The 21,439-nt window shown below is 39.7% G+C and overlaps 1 protein-coding gene across 2 annotated transcripts in view; it reads right to left on the bottom strand.

The window, feature by feature from the left end:
• Positions 1-21,439, bottom strand: part of slc4a3 (solute carrier family 4 member 3) — a 100,465-nt gene that overhangs the window by 61,625 nt on the left and 17,401 nt on the right. The window contains exons 2-4 of one of the 2 annotated variants that reach the window (XM_049595135.1): positions 18,583-18,653; positions 18,277-18,448; positions 1,050-1,224 (exon numbers count right to left, since the gene is read on the bottom strand). In XM_049595135.1, the coding sequence (XP_049451092.1) occupies positions 1,050-1,224; positions 18,277-18,330 (229 nt within the window). In that variant the 5' untranslated portion in view covers positions 18,331-18,448; positions 18,583-18,653. Of the gene's footprint in view, positions 1-1,049; positions 1,225-18,276; positions 18,654-21,439 lie in introns of both variants that reach the window. The other variant, XM_049595134.1, reaches the window with a different exon arrangement.

A 21,439-nucleotide genomic window follows, 5' to 3' on the forward strand; every position in this document is an offset into this window, starting at 1 on the left:
CAATGTCATCACTTCATGGACCCACAAACTGCAGCATCACTGTTTGGCCACTTCCAGGGGGGCTGGTACTATAAATAGGACAGCTGAAAGGACCATGGACAGGACAGGTGTGACATTTTTACGAGGTATCCTAACAAATGTGATGTTTACAACCCACCACAGGAATCTACAATCACACACTGGCATGGCACGATGCTGCCATTGTTTGGTTTTGTGCAAAAATGCAAAAGAAGCATGAGGAAGGGACTTCATAGTGGCCCTATAGCACAGTCTCCGTGTATAAAGGCCTACAAAGACAGACAGCCATTCACACTCACATTGGCATCTATGGGCAACTTAGAGTCTCCAGTTAACCTAAACTGCATGTCTTTGGTCTCTGGGACGAAGCCAGAGAACCAAGAGAAAACTCACTCTGACATGGGAACAACATGCAGATCTCACACCGAAACACCAGAAGTATTTGTGTGCTATGAAGTGACACTGATGATCACTACACCACCATGCATGGATATGTCACTAGCTGCATAGCTGCAGGTATTCAATCATAAACTAAAGTACTTGTCAATGTATAACACTGACCAGAGGATGACACTAGATGGAAAGTAGTGGGATCACCAAAGTTATGGACACCATGCATTTCTGTGCCAAATTTCAAGGTAATCCATCCAAAAGAAACCAGATATTTCACTAAGAACTAAATTTGTCAACCTCATGATGGTGCTAATAGAAAATTTAGGGGATCAGGGAAGTCAGTGTGATTCCTCCTCTGAGGACCAGGAATAGCTCAACAGAATTTCATGGCAGTCCATGTAATGGCTGAATAATTTCAGTCTACACCATTATGGTGAATTTTAGTCCACTGAAATACTTACAGATTTGATTATAAAAATGTTGATGTTGTATGGAATTAAGAATTTAATGGAACTAATGCTAACTAATCATAATAACTTGCTTTTTGATATTGATAATACTCAGTACTGGATTAGTCACACTGGGTTAATTGTAGGTATAATGTGTTTATGGTATTCGTACATGGTAGCTCTGCTTACATTCAAAATCTTTCTCAGTGTAGTGTCGGCCCATCCTGTCTCCGCTGGTGGAAGCAGAGTCACTGATGATGTCTGCGAAGCGCTCCACAGACAGTGCTTTCTCCCAGTTCTCCTCCTCCTCTTCTTCCTCCAGTTCCTCCACCGATCCTTCCTCATCTTCCTCATCCACCTTAACCTGCAGAAGGATGGAGAGAATGAGAAAACTTTCACACTGGGAAAAAAAGCACAGGAAGAAGCAGTTGACACAGAGAGGACACTATGACATAAAGAATTGCAAGACAGCTCTAGCTGTCAAAGAAACAGGGTGAGAAACAGGGTGACAGAGCTGATTCACGCCAAACTAGAATTTCTGCTTCGCGGCTGTATGCCTCTGTGAACCACTCAAGTTTCTCTGACAGTTTCCATTCATACATGGATGCTTCACAAACATTTTCTCCCAGACAGCACAGAAGATCTACACATGATTTGTGTCACCAAATTAGTATCTGACCAAATATCTCCACATCTGCTCCTCAGATATGACATTGATTAATGGCCAGAAAAGTGTTTTGTAGATCTTTATGATGTCTCAATGAAGCTGACCTTTGACCTTTTGGATATAAAGCGTCATCACATCATCATTTTAGCATAGGAATTCTTGAGTTATGGGCAAAAACATGTTTTGTGAGGTCACAGTGACCTTGACCTTTGCACTTCAACCGTCAAATTCTAATGACTTTATTCTTGAGTCCAGGTGAACATTTGTACCAAATTTGAGGAAACACCCTTAAGAGATAATGTGTTCACAAGAATGAGACAGATGCAAGATCACAGTGACCTTGACCTCTGACAACCAAATTCTAATCAGTTCATCACTGAGTAAAACTTCTATCTTTTGTTCCAAAGCTGAAGAAATTCCCTCAAGGTGTTCTTGAGATATCATTTTCATGAGAAGGAGATGGATGCAAGGTCACATTGACCTTTGACCACTAAAATCTCATCAGTTTATTGTTCAGACCAAGTGAACGTTTGTGTGAAGTTTAAAGATAAACCCTCAAGGAGCTCTTGAGACAAGAATGGGATGTATGTACATACATATGTACCTACAAATGCACGGACAGGACAGACAACATAAAAACATAATGCCTCCAGCCAAGGCTATCTCTGATGCGAGGCATGATAAAAGCAGAATCCTAATCAGGATGAACTCAGAACAAACAAATGTGAGGGAGTTCCATCACCAATTCAGTACTACGTCTATATTATTGTGACTCCGTCTCAACGCACTGCATGCAAGCAGTTAAAATTGTGGAGAGCAAAAAAATACAACCTGCTGCCAACACAGCTTTTTTATTGTGCCTGTTATAACTGAAGCCAAAGCCCACTGTGGCTGGCCCCAAACCCTGATTTTGCTTTGTATTTATTGAAAATACATTTTTAAGAAACCTCAAAAATGCATTTTAAAATAATTCTGTTTCAGCACAATGGGCACATAGTGTTTGTACAACCTCCACCTTATGTATGGAGGACATTAAATCAATACAACAAAGTGCTAAGCAGCAAAGAACTAATGCACGAGACATTCCCTAGAGACAGTGGAGGCTGAAGGGAGTGTCCTGCCAGAGCCATTCAGTCCCTGTGATAGGTCAAATCACTGGGACAGGCTGCTTCCTCTGCCTCAGATTGGTGCTGGCATGGTAAGCACTCTGGCTACAGCTCTGTGGTCTCCGATTTCTCTGAGCCAGGGCTCCATTACCTCCTAATTACCAGTGGGATGAAGGGACAGGATACGTTTAATGATCTGAGCTACCTATCTCCACAAGGCCGAGGCAGATGAAGCCAAATCGAATATAAAAGGGAGAATTTTAACTTAAGCGGTAAAAGCCTTGTTTTCACTGGACGGCCAGCTCAATTTTGCTCATTACTTAAGGTTCTCTATATTCCTGAGAACCAATTCTAGTTTCATTTCAACCTCTCTGACTTCTTCCCTCCTTACCTTGCTCTGGTGAGCACTGTTTATCAGTGTAAGACTCTGAATTTAATAGTCCTAATGTAATGCATGAGGGAATAATACTCTTAGCTGTGGCAGATATTACAGTAAAGAGATTTCCTCTAAACCTGCTTTTGCTTTGCTCTAGCTCCATTGGTGCACATGACTCCAAACTCTTTCATGTCAGCTTTGAAGTCAGTTAGGGTGGGGAGACACAGGAGGAGGGCAATCCATGCCCAGGTGGTGGAGGCACTATGTGAGAAGGATTTAGATGACAGACAATAGAGTACAGTGATTTCAGATACAATGCATTCTATCAACAGTGGGGCGCAAATGGCAATCAGAGGTTTAAGAACAGGCTCCTATAATGACAGTGTTTGGATACACTGAAACTCTGCTTTCATCAGCACAGATGGAACATTCATTCTGTCTGATAAGAAATTCTAATGTCAGATAGAAAATATCTTAAAGTCACAGTGAAAAGGAATCTAGAGCTTCTTCAGCTGCTGTAATGTGACGTATTTGTGGGTACATCAGTTATAAGAGGGATTCAAATCAAATCAGAATGAACTGGAGCTCTCAAAGGTGGGTTTGCCTATGCCCAGTTCAGACCGAAGATTCGCTACGAGACTCAATAGTGTGAACTGACTTGTTTTAGCTCGACTCAAGCCAACTGACGGTGTCAGCATCATACCTACTGTACACTGGAAGACTGTGCAATACTTTTAGAAGACTATAGTCTGACATTCTCATACATCTGAAGACAATATGCCTTATTAGATTTTGCAAAAACTGGGAATCTTGCAGGATGACTATTTGCAAGACTCCAACTAGATTGCTCCCATCCTGCTCCTGGTGAAAAATATTGCACCAAACTCTGGAGAAATATGATTTATCAATACTGAAATACTGAAGCAGTATAATTTTCTACAGTATCTGTTTTGTCTGTATCAGATGTGTTTGCTTTCCTGCTGCCTCTTTCTTTGAGAGATAATAAATCTAGCATTGCCTCTTCTATAAATATGAAGCCTTGGGCAATTCATGTAACTCTAATATTTATGTTACTGTACATACAGTAGTTGTGGTAAACATGGAAATATTGACTGTCAGAGAAAAATCTACCTTGTCAAGTTCTTTACATGTTGCCCCATGACAATTACTTGATTAAACAATTAAAATGAATCAACATTTTTTTCATTCATTAAAGAGAGAGTTCAACCCAAAATCATAAACACACTTTTTTCCTCTTACCTGTAGTGCTTTTTATCAATCTAGATTGTTTGGTGTGAGTTGCAGAATGTTGGCGATATCAGTCATAGAGATGTCTGCCCTCTCTTGAATACAATGAAACTAGATAAAAGATAGAAGATAATCCACAGACCTTATTGTGAGCTGTTTCATGCAGGAACTATTTTCTTTCTACTGAAATAGGAAATGTGCATCTACTCAGGTGCTAGGTGAGCTAGCAGTAGTATCACAAATCACAATTTGCCTCACAGGGCTTTACAGCATACGACATCCCTCTGTCCTTAAGACCCTCACAGCGGATAAGGAAAAACTCCCCAAAAAAACCCTTTAACAGGGAAAAAAACGGTAGAAACCTCAGGAAGAGCAACTGAGGAGGGATCCCTCTTCCAGGACGGACAGACGTCGTACAGAACAGATCAGCATAATAAATTAACAGTAATCCGTATGACACAATGAGACAGAGAGAGAGAGAGAGAGAGAGAGATGCAGGACAGACGATAATGACAGTAGCTTACAGCTACCATATTACATCAGTGTCTGTTTTTGAGCTAGGAGTAGATGCATGCTGCCTTCTGCACGGTGATACGGCTGGAGAGTGTGATTGGGTTGTGTTAATATTTTTGATTTTGGGGTGAACTGTACCTTTAAGCACAAATGCCAAACATCCATTGACTTCACATTCTCAAACATGAATATTTGCATTTTTTTTTTTTTTTTTAAATCTTTTTTGATAGTAAACTAGCTGTCTTTGGTTCTGGACTATTGGACCAAACAAGTCATTGGATGACATTACCTTGGACTCTTTCTGACATTTGGCATTTAGCAATTAATTGAGGAAAATGTAAAAAATAATCAGCAGTCAACAGAGTGGATCATTTGACATGCTGTGAAACCCCACTGGAGCGCAAAGGATTAATATAATCCATTTTCAGTAAGCTGTGTTGCCAACATGGAGATGGAAATCTCCTAATATTAATATTATTTTAATGAATACTGGATAAGAGCTCTCATCTCATGAATGAGCATTAGCACTGCGGGTTACCATCGACAACAACCCAGTGATATTCGATGCATCACAATCCATCTACTCTGTGGCTGGTTTGGCCACTTAATCAACTATGGGGAGGTTTCAATTAAAATAGCATGATCATCTGAGCCAAGCCGCTGTTCAGTTGAAAACATGCTGCTGTCTAACCTTTTCACATGAACTGCTAAACTTCAGCTGCAACATTAATATTTCATATTTAATGGAATGCTGAGCCAGAGAGCAGCATTAAAATATTCATCAGCTGGTGACTAATATGGAGGAGGCTGTGTGTGTCTGTGTTATGTGTTATCTTGTTTGTCAGGATCAAATGCCCTCACAGTAGTGATCAGTGGCATATTTGTGTCCAAGACATTAGATTTAAAGCTACAGGTGGGTGAGGATTACTGGTAGGAGGTTACATATAGAGGTATGGGACTGTAATAAGGCTCAAGTTTAAATCAACGAGGTTTAATTTTCAGGTTTAAGTTACCAGGAATATGCTCAGTAAAGCAGAGAAATTCACCAACAGTAGAAACTATTTGGACTATTGAACCTGAATAGTTGTAGGCTAAACACACTCATAAACTTGCAGACCATCTAACCAATGTAATCAGTCTCTTCCATTTTGCTGAGCCCACCAGAGATCAATCATTACAAACACATGCTGAGCAAGTACCCGCAAAACTCACTCATTATTCTACATAAAAGTCTGAACACCAAATATTAACTCTGAGAACTAAACTGGGAGAAATGTGTGTGTTAATACTGTACAGGACATCCACATCTTTCCTGATGTGATGGTGCAGCCATAAAAATATACTATAGGCATTATATACCTTACAAAAGATTTCTTATTGGGTACACATAAGGTACATAATACGGTTTCCCTATTTTTCCCCAGTTAGAATTTTGGGAGTAGAAAAGCTCTTTTCAAGCCAAGATGGAAACACAACACTGTTGCAATACAATACTCAATAAACTGTCAGACAAAAGAGCATAAACCAAGTTAAGATACATACACATGCATTTGAGTTTTCATAAAGTAAAAGCATTAATCACAACTGCAAATTGTAAAACTGAATTCACCATGAGTACTAACCTCTGAAAAAGTCATGTCCTTCCACTAATATTGGAAATAAGCACCGCCCACCAGCTAAATGCTGGTAAAATATGCAAGTGGCTGGTAAATTTGCTTCACTAACAAGTTCAAAAAAAAAAAAAAAAAAAAAGAACAGGGGTAATCAATTCAATTGATTACCCCTGTTGTTTTTTTTTTTCAATTGAATCCACTGGTCACAGTAGCAGGTGGACAAAAAAGTACATTTCCAGCTTTTTAAATGTGAAGGAGCTGCATGTTTTGCCCAGCTCTGTCCTACAATAACTCTAGAAACATCTGCAGAACATCGTAAAAGGGTGGGACATTTTGGTTACTTCAAGTGGCTGTTACTGTGTAACGTGGTCCCTAGTAGTGACAAACCAAATTAAACTTTGCAGTCTCAGCTCTAATTTAATTTTTAATTTAATTCTATATACTTTATTAATCCCAGAGGGGAAGTTCAAGTTTTTCGCTCTGATGTCATATGCACACAGGCTATATAAGCTTTAAATGGAGAGATGTCAGAGTGCCCTGGCAAGGCGTCCCAAGCCGTTGGAGGTTCGCTGCCTTGCTCAGGGCAACTCGGCAGTGCCTAGGAGGTGAGCTGGCACCTTTCAAGCTACCAGTCCACGCTCCATATTTGGTCCGGATGGGGACTCGAACCAGCGACCTTCCAGTTCCCAACCCAAGTCCCTATGGACTGCCGCCCCTACAGGGCAGGGATTACACAGCAATAATTTTCAACTTGTTGGTTTTACAGCTTGCACATTAAATATTCTAATGTTCTGTCATAGCACTATTTTAGCCACAACTGTTTTATGTGAAATAGCTCAGATAAACCCACTGCACTCTACCTGCTGAGCACCAAACAGAAGCTATACAAATTTACTGACGCACTGGTGAACATTGGAGCGCATTTAGCATCTTAAGATACTGAAAACAAGTAGCAACCTCTAGGGCTGGAAAATGAAGCCAACATGGAAGTGCCTAAAACTGTATTTTCTCTAATGTCCACTTAAGGCTGGTAACCATGTTAAGATGCCCAACTTTGCAGCCAAAATGAACACTTTTACAGCTTGGTGCAAAAAACAGTTTTGGTCATTGTCACAGAGACAACTGCATCGCTTTCCGTCTTCCTCAGAGCCTCGCAACTACCCCAGTCTCCACAGTTTCTTCAGTTGTTCCATCATCTGCCATTTTCGCTGCAGGGACAGTGATAGCAAAGAACTTACACTTGGGATAGCTACCAATAGCTACCAGGTAAAACAGAAACACTATCCTCTTCCTGTAATAGTTGCAAAGTGGTCGACACACTTCCTTTTATGCCGTAAATTGAGCTTTCATTTTCAAGGGGAATTGTACTCAGTGGCAGACAGAATTGCACAGTGAAAACTAGGTTCATAAGGAACCAATCTAGACACCAGCAGTGTCATTATTGTACAGCCATTATATTCTGCAATCAATAATTGATTCATAATGGTCAATTAAAGCAAAAACTGTCTATTTCCACTTTAAAAAAAAAAAAAAAATCATCATTTGTCGAGGCCAGCAGTGAATGCAGGTTTAACGTACAGTACATGCACAGTAAAGGGGAACCACCTGTTGATGAACTATATAAAAAAGTCAGCAAACAGTACCCTGCACACTGACTGTGACAGAGGCTTAGCAGTAGCATGTGAAATTTAGAGGTGATATAGAGGATCACAACATTTTTGGACACTGTGGACGCATTTATGACAAGTGGATCAACAATTTAATAAAATCAAAGGGAGTTGTTTTTGTCTTTAGGCTGAACCAGATGTCAGTGCAGATGACTTCAGGCTACAGTACGTTATACTATATAATTGTGTAGTATTAAAAATAGTAAATTCAGGTTGATTAAAAAAATATGCAATCAATGTGTTTGCCTCTGCAGTTTACATTGCTTTCTGTTGATTCCTGCCCTTTTTATTTAGCTATGTTGAAAACCGCTTCCCACTCCCTTCATCCCTTCATCTCAGCCTCTTTGATTGAGGGAGCTGGCACACTTCCCAGACAAACAAATCACAACTAACAAATATCAGCGTCAGTGTTTTGCTTTCCTTTTCACTGCGCAGCTGATGTTTATGAGCCATTATTTAAAAAAAAAAAGTTTCCCTTATTACTCAATGGATTTTTTTAATGAAAGAAATCACTTTTTCCTTAAATATAATTCATCCTACATACACTAAAACATCTAACTAATGCAAAAACTTAAGTTAGCTCCTCTACACTTGTTATCTGCAGATTCAGCAGAGCAGAGCAGATTTGGAAGTATTGCACATTCTTCCTGGCCATCATATGAGACACATTTACCAACATTCATTCTGATATATCTGGCATCTTTCAAAACTTTTGGATCTCTCTCAGAATTTGATGTATTTATCAGTGAATCTGAACAAGGTTGAACAACAGCTGTAACAACTTGCCTGGTGGCACTAAGGGGGTTTTTATTAATTAATTAATTTTATTAATCTTTTTTCAGTATATATATATTTTTTTTATTGGAAGTAACATTAGGAGTGCAAAAACATACAAATACAATGCAAATGGAAATAACTGTCCCTCCATATTTTGGTATTGTTTTCCCATTACCCTCTAACCCAACCCTCATGCATTTTCATTGAGCTTTTAAAGGGAAATCAAAAATACATACTTTACCTGGGGGCTGTACCGAGAGGCCAGTTCAACAGAGCCAGGCTCTCTTTGAATGAGCTGGCTCAAATCACCCTAAAGCCTTAGTCAGATAACAGGTACCACGAATTTGAATATCAACTTGCTTTTTTAACCCAGGCTTTTGTCTTCAGGCTCTGTGCGCGTTCACATAAAACGACCACCATATATAAAAAACAATCACGTGCCGTCTACTTCCTCCTTTAGATAATATTTAAAAATGATGACTGTAAAAAGCACCACTGTTGCTTCTCTTAAGGAGATAGAGGAATTCTGTCATAAAATGTCTAGTCTCTATATACAGACTCTACATTCAGTGAATGTAGAGTCTGTAGGCAAACCCCAGAGATCTTGCCTCCGTAAGAAGAGCGGAGGAGCTCTGGTTTCTGGTTGTAGGCTGTTTGTAGTCCGCGTGATATTGACCAATCACGTTTGAGCCAGCTGCAGTTGTTGCCAGGTTAAAGGGTCCGTGCGGTGAACTAACGAGGCGGAACATAATTGGCGTCACTGCAAACTCTGAATCCATCACAATGATTCAGCATATTTACTTATATATAAACGGAAGTCAGAAACGGAAATTTGCCTTCTCCGCCCAAATCAAACCAGAATGCCAAAAAATCAGGGGTCTGCCTCCAGAGGCTGTATCGCCGTCTGCCGGAAGTCAGACGCTGAATACAGCCGATGGGTTCCGAGAATGTAAAATAACTAATTGTGTGATTTAATATAGACAAGTTAATATAGTTAAGTTAATATAGCCTATTTATTTTACCACTCTGTTTCTTTCTGACAGCTGCACATTGTACAGCTCTTAAACTTTAAATTTAATATAGCAGATTCAAATGTAACACTCAAGAACTGCAATTAGGTCTACTGAAGTCATACAGTAAAGGAGACGTGGAAATCACTTAAGTTTTTGGACAAACAAAGGAAAACGAATTTTACATGGACTATTACTTGTGATAAATACCAATCCATAAACAGCAGTGTAAAATAGACTCAGGATCACGTCAGGACTACATAAACGTCATCCTGATTAATAATATGATAAACTACTGATGTATGCTACCTGTGATTTTGCATTTGCATTCCTGTCATACTGTAGGTTCTTGTTTAAAAAAAAAGAAAGAAAGAAAAATGTGAGGCTATACATAGCCTACAGAAAATACTTCTGTAATTGCATGGCTTTGTTCGGTGGCATTTACATAAGCTTGCAGCTCAACAAGCTGGAAAAAGTGCATTTATAGCATATTCCCTCATCTGAGAAACTGTATCACTCATATGTTGACATTTGCCATGGAGTGACACTACTTAAAGGAGCTGTGAAAGGCACTTTTGAGTTGGTTTCAAGCCAAAACTCTGAACAAAAAAGGTCTGCAGTATAGTAAGTTACATGGCAATCCCACCAGGTTAAAAGAGAGCCACCTTCATAGGATGGAAAACCCTGACTTTAGACTCGACAGACCTAGCTAAGATACTAATCTTACTATATGGTCCAGCCCTTTGTTGTACTGTATTTATCAGTAGGGGTGTGCCATATCATCTCCCTCATGATAATACCAGTATAATTCTTAATGTTAAATTAAAAATTAATATTGTGATACTCGCGATATTTCAACTTGTTGACGTAAGACAACAAAGAGGTGCAGCTTCAGTACTGTGGAATATACTGTGGTGTCCTGAATGTTTTATGAACAGGCCTGGACTTCTCAGACTCTTTTAGTGACTTACTGCAAGTCACCCTCCCTGCAGAAGGAATTCATTCAGCGACTCCGCCGGCAGCTGCACAGCATCTCACACACACGGGAGTCGATGTCATGAAGTGATTTTATTATAAACCTTTGGTAATGTAAATTCAAGTGCCGCTTGTGGCGCAACAAAAAAACTACATATGTGAATGTGCAATCATTATGGTGGCATAGCCTGTCACAGGTTACAGCGTGATGATTAGAAGAGAAATGTCAGAGCAAAAAGGTCCAGGTGGGAAAAAAACAACTCAATCATTTAGGATTTTGCTAAAAGAGAAAAATATCGCCTGTTGATTTATAGATACCAGAGTATATTTTTTGGATTTGGGAGCTGTTTAAATGTGTTATTTGTGGTTGATTGTATTTTGTTGTGATATTAATATTGTAAAAAAAAATTGAATTTCAATCTGAATTACTGTTGTTGTTTACAAACTAAAGAAGTAAGAGATCATTTTAATTTTTACTCAATATCTGAAGTCAAACTGTTAGGGTAACATGTAAACTATATCACTTATTTTGTTGCAATTCTATTTACCTAAATGATTTTATTTTCTGTACTAATTTTATATTGTCAAGAATATTGTTATGATATCATGATATTAATTTAGGGCCATATCGCCCACCCCTATTAATCAGATTCATTTCTAGACAGCACTCAGTTTGTCGTGCTAAAAGTACCAAAAAAACATACATTTATAAAATCTTAAAATCTTTATCTTAAGGAATACTTAAACCATAAAATGTGTAAATCTTTTAGACATGCTGTGTTACATTAAATTTATCAAGAGAACTTCATTTTTCTTGAACGCCTGCACAGTAAATGGCAAACATATTGATTTACTGATTGATTGGAGACCACGTTTGTATCAAAATATCCTTTTACAAACTCTTATACAACTCATGCAGTATAATATAATTTATCTGGCATATACTCAGTGCTTCCCAAACACATATATGTTTGTTACAAAAACTTAGTATTGGAGTCTGGCTTTGAAGAGAGCATAGAAAAGTTTTTTTTCAGTTCAGGCATGAGGCATGTAAGAATTCCTCAAGAATTCAAGGTAACACAGCAGGACAATTTATATTAAAATTGTCATTTTGTGGGTGAAGTATTCCTTTGAGACATACACAATGCCCCAAACCACTAAGACCTATTAGAGTAACTGCAGCTGATGTAAGATGGCAGCAGCTGGTGATTTTCCTGTGGTGGCACAGACTCAGATGATTATCCTCCATACACACATACCTTCACACTAAACCACCTTTAAGAAAGACAAGCTGGTCATAGACCAGAGCGGCATCGAACAACTGAGAGGTAACGGTGCAAAGAAGCTGGTCTGTCTCTCTCTATGGATGCTGTGTGTGTGTGTGTGTGTGTGTGTGTGTATGTGTGTGTGTGTGTGTGTGTTTTAAGTACAGAGTGCACAAGTAATTGAGGGTAGGAAATTGAAGGGGTCCACTTATGTAGCCAAGCATTCAGCCTATTATTTCCTTCAAGCCAGAGTCACAATATGCTACGCACACTGTGGATGTCATGGTCCCCACTGTGCATAATGACACATCACCTACTTAGTTGGCAGAGCTTTTTTCTCCATGAGAATACAGGCTAATCTGTTTTACTTGAATAACAGCTAAAAAAGCATTCTGCTATGCAGGACACGAGTATTTTCCACAGACCCGAGTGTGACTCATCCCTATGTTGAGACGCTGGAGGGAACAATTCTGTCCTGAAGGCATTTCAGTGCTCCTTTCATTCCAGATATTCATTATAGTTCATCTGAAAACCCTAAAATAACAAATACTTCTTTTAAATTCTGTTGTGAACTTATTATATATATATATATATATATATATATATATATATATATATACACACACATATATATATGTATATTTTTATTTTTTGCTGCATCCTACTTTTCTCTGCACTTCCAGCCATTTCTGACCAGCTATATCTGACCAGCACTGGCTTGAATGAAGTGTTCTACACAGTGCTGCTGTTGTGTTGTGCTGCTGTGTCTTGTCTTTTTGTGCCACAATATTATCAGTTATTAATGTATGTTTCACTGTGTGAAAACAGGCTCCAGACTGTTTTCACACTGTTTTTCTACTCCTCACTCCCTATTTCTAGCCTTGCACTCAGACAAGTTACATTCAGTAACTTACTACTGGCAGAGCGTTACCAGCAGAAACACTGGGTGTTTTTGTTTTTATATTTATATATATTTTTTTTACTTCAGTGCCACACATCTCCACGTGCTCACCAGAACAGCTCCAGTCTGTCTTTGTCTTTGCCCAGCACGGCAGCTTTCTGTATTGACCTGTGACATGTAAAAAAATCAGACTGCAATGTGGGTGGGGCATTGAGCAATGCTATAGAGAGGGGCAGAGAGAGGCAGCTGCATCTGAGCCAAACAAAGTGGCACATTTTGAAATTAATGTATTCTATTCACTATTGAATTTAAGTAATAAAAATGTAAATAATAATAAAAACAAAAGTGACATTTAATATTGTGTTCACACTGAGCACAAATACAACAATTTGCACGAGTGAATTCCCGCCAGGCAGCGTGATGGCTGACACGAATGACGCAAAATACACAAATGAAGCGTCACCAATGAAGCCAGAAGCACAGTTTCACATGGTTGCTGCGGAAGTGAAAAAACAAAGAGTGAATCAATGAAGCTGTCTTTGTGTTATTTTATAAAGTGATTAAACAGAATAATAAGAGTTATAACAGAGTCAATCTATTTCAGCTAAAAGGTCAGAGCTTTGACTCCTGGAGTGTCCTCTGTAGGTCTGAGCAAAAATCACAGATTCAGTCACATAATATAATTAAACTTAGAAGTGCACAGCAAAAGGGAGGCAACGGGACGCCTCCACTTAACTGATGACTGTCTTGAGGACAGCTACAAAGCAAGCTTCTCGTGCACAAATGAAAACTCTCCAAGGACACAGTTAACTTCAGGTACAATGCAGCCTTATACACATGAGGAAGCAGAATACTACATGGTATGGTAGTGAGTAATTTTGTTCCTACGCACATTATAAACTTATTCGCGAGAGTTGAAAGATCAGCGACCAATTTGCGTCATGATAGCCAATCAGCACTGAGATCTTCCAGGTACGTATGACACCAAGGACATACCGGCAGAAGTTCATTCATCAATTCAGTGATTTCACGCACATGGTGTGAGTTATTCGGGCATATGGAGCGAGTCAACACAAAATATTCTAGCGTTCAAAATTTGCATTGCATTCAGTGTGAACACAACATTAGAAGCACCAGTGCAGAGCATGTTACAGTCACTGCCTGAGAGTTGGCAGCTCTGCATGACATGTTTTCTGTACCAGCTTATGTGCACCATGCATGTAGAGCTGAGAATCACTCAGATTTTTCATGCACTACTGTGTATGGATGTGGTTTTTCCAGCCCTTTACAGTATTGCAACAATATCAATAGAGCCATTTCAAAGAACTGAAACAGGCCCTTTGTTTGACATTTATGATACACAAACTGTTTCAAAGGGCAGCACTGGCCTTAGGGTTAGAGGACAGTTGCCTCTTTTAGAAACACCAGATCTGGCTGGGAAAATGCTTGATTAGGGAAACAGGAAACATCACATCCAATAAATACGGTGTGTTTTAGCATATATATTTTACCTGACACACTGACATTGCTTATTGGCCTGTAATAGACAAGCTATTTGGCAGCCGATTGGTGTGAAAATGTGAAATAAGTGTTTGGGATTTTGCATTTAAGAAATAACACTGGAGCAAAGCACTCTCATAGCTATCTGTTCACCAAGCTTATGAAGTCTTTTTTCTCTCACTCCACTTCTCAATCTCAAGCTTACAGCCACACTGCCAGCATTAATGTCCCTACTAAAAAGGCCACCTACTTTAACTATAAAGGACTCTTTTACTGGCTCGCTGAGAATGACTCCATTGTACAAGCTGACATAGTAATGTTGGCATCTGCTGCACACACATTGCCCACATTTCTCTCTTCAGATATTTTTCTGCACAGCAGTTTTTCTCCTGCAAAGTCAAACTCCCTTCACTCCTCAGCAGTCTGCATTTGCATATCCATGTTTCCATTCTTAAGATGCCGGTCGCTTTCTAAAATGAACCATTAACCCTCCTCCACTTTCATTACTTCTATATCCCATAATGCAAAGTAGCACTGCCAGCTGAAAAGGACAAATCATATTATTTTTCTTGCACACAGTGGTTTTAAATACCACAAATGGTCTTGCTGTATGAATCCAGTCTCTAAAATGTATTTCTATTTGCTGTTATAGCCAAGACAGCATTACCATATTGGGATGGACTTTTTTGGAGCTAGAAGAGACAATATTTGGACAAGAGCTTGGAGCTGTGGAGGAGCGAGGGGTGGAACTGACACATAAACTGTGACAAAACCTTGCAAACAGCCTGTCACTCAAGCAGCCCCACCCTTCAATATGTATAACTTTAAGCCTTAATACAATGTAAACAGGTGAATTATAAAAAAAAAAAAAAATCACCCTATGTACAGTTGTCATGAATGTTGTAATAAGCCATAGAGACCAAAACTGTTCTTTGTACCAGGTGGTAAACACCTTTATTTCTGCTGTAAATCTGGGCATTTATCATGGGGGTCAGTGGGGACTTTCACTGTTTTTGAGCCAGCCTCAAGTGGCCATTCGACGAACTTTTCAGCCTCGGAGGATGCCACTTGATATCACGTCTTTTTTTAAAAATTAAAGAAAAAAATAAAAAATCTTAAAAACGTATCAGTTAGTTACCAGATAATGGGTGTCAGCCTTAAGAAAACAAAGTTAACCAAAACTGACATCGGCCACACAAAAGTAATCTCTCTTAATTATCACTTACGATCCACTAGCAGTGTGCAGTGGTGTCTGTATCTGCAGAGAACCTGCCCTCCGCCTGTATTTATTTTCTTCTTATAGAGTGTGATAGGAATGAGTCCTAAAACCCTACAATGAGTTAGCATTTTACAACTCATGGTTCCCTCATCTCAAAGTCAGTGGGGTTTTTTGAATACGTTTTGGGGTAGATGCCTGAAATAAGGTCTGTGGTTAGCACAAGTTTGAGTGGCTTTCACCTTTTCTTCTCCAACATACAGTACCTCAGTGAATACCCCATTCATGAACTTTGAAGCTTGTCTTAAAAAAAGGCAGTTGCAAACAAGTGGCAAAATGAAACTACAGATCGTTATCAAGCCAAGCCGTGCCAAGCATGGCTTTAAAATCTTGTTATGGTGGTGACTTTTGATCATGTGACCGCAGTGTAATTTGTGTATAGCCTAATGTTAGCTTTTTACTTCTGCTGATTGCATTCAGGCTTCAATATTAATGAAAATGGTGTTTATTTGTGAAATTACCTTGATGAACAAAAGGTGCAGGCACAGAGCTTATTTTCGGCAATAATCCAAAATCTGATGGAAAAATCCCACAGGCTTTTTGACAAGGAAACCAGTGTGGTGCTTCCATGGTGGCCTACAGAAAAACATCATCCCTAAAGCACTCTATTTTGGTTTGCTTGAGACATTTCTGTGTGTCAACCTTTGGGAAGTGGTGTGTGCATTAAGTCAGGAGTCTATAAAAACGTTGCAACTGTGCTCTGCTCTGTGGATGCCAGCTGCAGGTCTATGTGTCTGTTTGTATAAAGGCACACACACAAGGGGAGAGAAACCAAGCGGGAAAGGAGCATGCGCTGCAGCTGAATCCATAAACCATACACCATTCTGCAGGGTTGTGCAGAGTTGTGAGTCTGTTATTTGTGTTCATGAACGTAACTGCCATGAAACAACGAGAAAATTCCATTTTATTTCTTTGATTCATATACTTGCATCTGGTGCTCTCTTAAGGCCAAAACACACTGGCGCCGTATGATGCGCGTCAAAACAGACATCCCCATTATTCTCTATTTACAAACCCACACCGGCGGCGTGTCAACACGTGTCGACGTGACGCGCCACAGCACTTCTTGCTACTGTCCTATTTTCCAGCGTCACCGCTCTTGAAGAAGCACTTCTTTTTAAGAGAAAGGCCTATTTTGCACTTCCCATCTCCCGTAGTAGCAGCTCTGTTGAAGAGCAGAGAAGAAGAACTTTGGCGCCATCTATTGTTTGTTTTACTGTCGTTGTTTGGTCTAGTCTGGCTGTCGTAGTCGTCTTGTGTTGTGTGTTTTCTTTCTCTTTCTGTGTCTTCTTCCTCGTCTTTTGTTCTAGTTGGCGGTTGGCAACCTGCTAGTCACACTACCGCCACCTAGTGGAGTGGAGTGTGCAATAGAATTCTGGTAGACGCCCCACAGCACAACGCTTTCTGTGTGTGTTGGGGGCGGCACTTGATTCGTGTCAGTGACGCCGCCGTCATGTGACGCCACCGTCATGTGATGCCGCCAGTGTGTTTTGGACTTTAGTCTCATGAGCTGAGTTTGGATGTTGTGTTAAGAAACACTGAGCAACAAATCCTGCATAGTATGTCTTAAGTAATAGTTTGACATTTTGGAACATACAGAAAGTGAACTTTGGAGAGAGCTAGTCCATTCCCAATCTTGAGGCTAACTAATCTAATCTCCTCTTGGCTCTATCTATAGTTAAGACACAGACATGAGAGTGCCATAAATATTCTCATCTGACTGTGTAAGACACAATAAAGCACATTATCTATAATATAAATTAGCACTTATAACTGATTTTGTGAATTAAAAGGAATACACTACTAAACCCAAAGGCAGACAAAGATACAGACCTCCACCAAGGCCAGATGCCTAAAAGGTTCGTTTTTGGCCCATGCTACACCCTTCCACCAACTTTCACGAAAATGAAGATGAAGTTTTTCTACAGTATGATCCTGCTGACAGCCAAGCAAACCGACTAAGGAATATTACAATGAATACACTCCATTAGTGTATTTATCAACACACTGTTTATGGAAAATCCAAGAATGAAAACAATAGGACCAACTCAATACACAAACAGAACAGCACAACTGTAGGGGCCCAGGTTACCTTACTTGCCACAGGGGATCTGCCACCGTTCTTAATCACTCGGTTGCTTTGGAGAGCTCTCAGGTCTAATTAGGGCAATTCAGATCAAACTGAAAGCTGCTGGCTTTGACACAAGGTTATGTCATTCAAAGCACCAGGCTGGATAGTCAACCTCCTGGGAGGGCTGCTGTCCAAAAGGCAACTGAATCTCTCCAGCTCAGAACGGACTGGCTTTGGGTTAAACTGAAGTGGGGTTTGATGTATGTCATATCAGTCCTATAACATATCAGGTTTAAGAAATTTTGATAACAGAACTGCACAAGACTAATTCAGAGTGGGATGAAGGAATAACAGAGTAATGTTCGATTTTAGATTTTATTGTTTTACCATAGTTATGTTCTCACATTTTAAATCTTCCTCGTACAACAGCAAGAAACACATTAATTCTTACCTGTTGTAGGTTGATCAACACATCTATCTCTGGGGCATGACCTCCTGTAGCCATGGGGCCTGGCGTGCAGCCAGTGGGTGAAGAGTAGTTCAATGACAAGGGCAGGAGCCTGCAGAGAAGACGGCTGGTGTGGCTGGAGTGAAACTAAGCAGAGAGGCTGGGTATGGAGCTGCTGTGGATGTAAAGGATGACAGGGGTGGCAAGGTCAGGTGTGGGTGTGGGAGTCAGATGGGGTTTGTGCAGTTGGGAGAGGGGAGTAAGCAGGAGAAAGGAGGAGGGAAAGATGGGGTGCAAAGCAGCAGGAACCTGGGGGAGAACAGGGATCAGCCCTTCTCTTTCACGGCTGGGGATCCAGGAAGCCCTTGCGGTGGCATAACCTGCAAGAGAGTGGACAGGAGAAAAAAGTCTGATTAGAGGGATATATGGGCAACTTTTGGACAGTAACCAAGTACACATAATGACACCGTAATTAATCACTGCATGCTGAGAATACAGTGAATAGTTGTGTTGATAGTTGTGTTTCTACTTAAATACTTTACTTGTTTGAGTAACCCTTTAAATATCTGCAAAATAAAATGTAAACCAGAGTGTTACCTTAATGAAAATACATGAAGGAGTATGAGATTAGATTATGTAATAAACCAAACACCTCCCTCTCATACTGTATATCACAGCATTTCATCGCTGCTTCCCACCCACATAGTGGTATTTGTATTTTAAAATGAATAAATTCATCTCTTATGATCCATATGTTCCCTATGGTGTTTTTATCAGCTGCCATGAGGATGCAGAGGGCGTTGGTATGCAACAAGAGCCCCTGTCTGCACTAACACTGAGGGTGTTGTAGTTACTCCCATGCCACTCCTGCTCATTTTAGATGGTTTTCTACTTCTGGTATCTTAGTGGAGTGAAGGTAAATACAATGAATGCACTGATTAAAAAAACAGTTATGATGCCACATTACACATTCCCCTCTAAGAATGTGTGACAATGTGTCCTATTCTCCAATGCCTCTACTGTAATATTTCTTCTCTTATGGTTTAGTGTTGTTGGATTCAAAAAGCATGTGAGAGACATTTAGCAGGCCTCAGACATATTTTCTCACCATGCACAAAATTGGTATAAGTTAAAACTAAACATTATTACTCTCAATTTCAAAACATTTTGTTTGTTAAGCATGTAGCAAACAGAACCAGAATCAGTGCTCATTAATGCATAACCCTAACCAAACAGACCACAGTTGACTCTATACGGGCTGTTCTTGTGACCTGTTCATACGTGTTCCTATGAAAGTAATGCATTAGTAAGCATGATAAATTATGAGTAAAGAAGGAAGCGATCACAAGTACTCAGGAAGAGGCAGGTTGGGGTGCTGGATTAAAGCAGGATTAATATTTGTGCATCAGCTCTATGCAGAGCCTACGCCATAGCCTACGTGGCCTGCACCGTTGTGAGCATTTATACTTGTGCGGCGGTATGTCTGTGTCACTCTGCATTTACACATCTAAACCACCAGTCAGCGGTGGGGTTTCTGTGAAGTGCTGTAAAGTTTAGTTGATTCAAAACACACATTAAATATGCCTTAATATGGACAATTTCAAACACAAGTACACGAATTAGCTTCACTATAACTCGCTGCATTTACAGAAAAAGAATTTGTCTTTGGCTGGACACATTTTCACCACAATACAACATGCTAACATTATTAGCACAAGCCTATAGCATTGTACAAATTAGCCTAGCGGCCAGCGGGCTTTTTCATACAAATCTAGGGACAACAGCAATATTTAACGTTACAAAATTTGGATCACAAGGTTCACCACCAATACAACTGTCTTATCCTAAACACGTTTTCCAAACAAATATAACATGCTAACATTATTAGCACAAGCCTATGGCATTTTACATTGTATAAATTAGCCTGGTGACGGGTGGAGATTTCCTCTATTTATATAAAGCCAGGATAAATCATACACAAGACCTGAAATGCTATTTTGTGGGGGCTTTATTGTCTTCACAATTTATTGTTTCTTATCTGTGAAATTAAAGTATATAAAAGCTTTGTGTCCACTGAGGTCTGCATCGCCACACACATCTACTTGCCTAAGCCTAACCTCCATTACTAAGGGATTAACGTAACTTTACTTTAAGAATGTGGCGTCATTTGTAGACGCTAATTCACAAGATCTCATGCCAACCATTCTGTGTACATTTTCTGTGTACAGCAGCTTGCCTGAATGTTTTCATATGGTTTGTTATGATGCATTTTGGTTCACTTGGATCCTTTTCTGTGTGAAAAGAAACTGAACCAAGAGGCCAATTGGACCAGAGCAAAGAAACTTAGGTGTGAAAATGCCCTTAGACTCCAATTAAGAATTGAAACCTTTCACAGCAATTAGCAATTTCAGGAATTCCCACTCATATATGTGTGGCAGTCGCCAAGATTAACACATCTGCCACCATGGTAGATTTTTTACTTCTGGATGAATGATCATTAGGTGCACTGTTAGAATATATGTACCATTCGGTTATTATTTGCTCCATAGACAGAGGGCACAGCAGAACGGTAGGTGCACCTTGTTGCTGGGTCTAAAGTCTACAGCGACTCAAAACTCATACAAACCGATACCTAATTTTGTGGGAAACAATTAACATATCAGATTGACTGATTAATTGTGAAGAATGTGTAAGTTGTTGCAGGCAGTGTCTTAAAAATAAAATGAACCTCTGTCTTGGTAGAATCCACGTCTTTTATATTGAGTAACAAACTCTGCTACAGGCATTACTTAACTCTTACTTCTCACTTATTAGTCTAACTTGAAAACCACTCTAGCACACATGCTCATAAACAAACAAGAGGAGGCACCTTGGGACCACTTAATTGTCCTGATGATGCCAAAATAGACACTGATGATTATTTTGGTTTTCACGTGGAGGAAAACAGGTGCCTCTCATCCATGTAAACATGCCAAGGATTGTTGGCCTGCAATTATTCTGGGCAGTGTGGGAGAGGGCGAGCCAGACCATGGCCATTTATCACTGCCATTTACTCCGGTAAAGATCCAGTCACTCAGAGTTAATATGCAATTCTGCATGGATAGATTCATAGATTATGAATAGGAAATACCATAAAGTAATGCTCCTGTGGTCTCTGATCATAAAG

This window comes from Epinephelus fuscoguttatus, linkage group LG13 (genome assembly GCF_011397635.1).
Source record: "Epinephelus fuscoguttatus linkage group LG13, E.fuscoguttatus.final_Chr_v1".
NCBI classification, from domain to species: Eukaryota; Metazoa; Chordata; class Actinopteri; order Perciformes; family Serranidae; genus Epinephelus; species Epinephelus fuscoguttatus.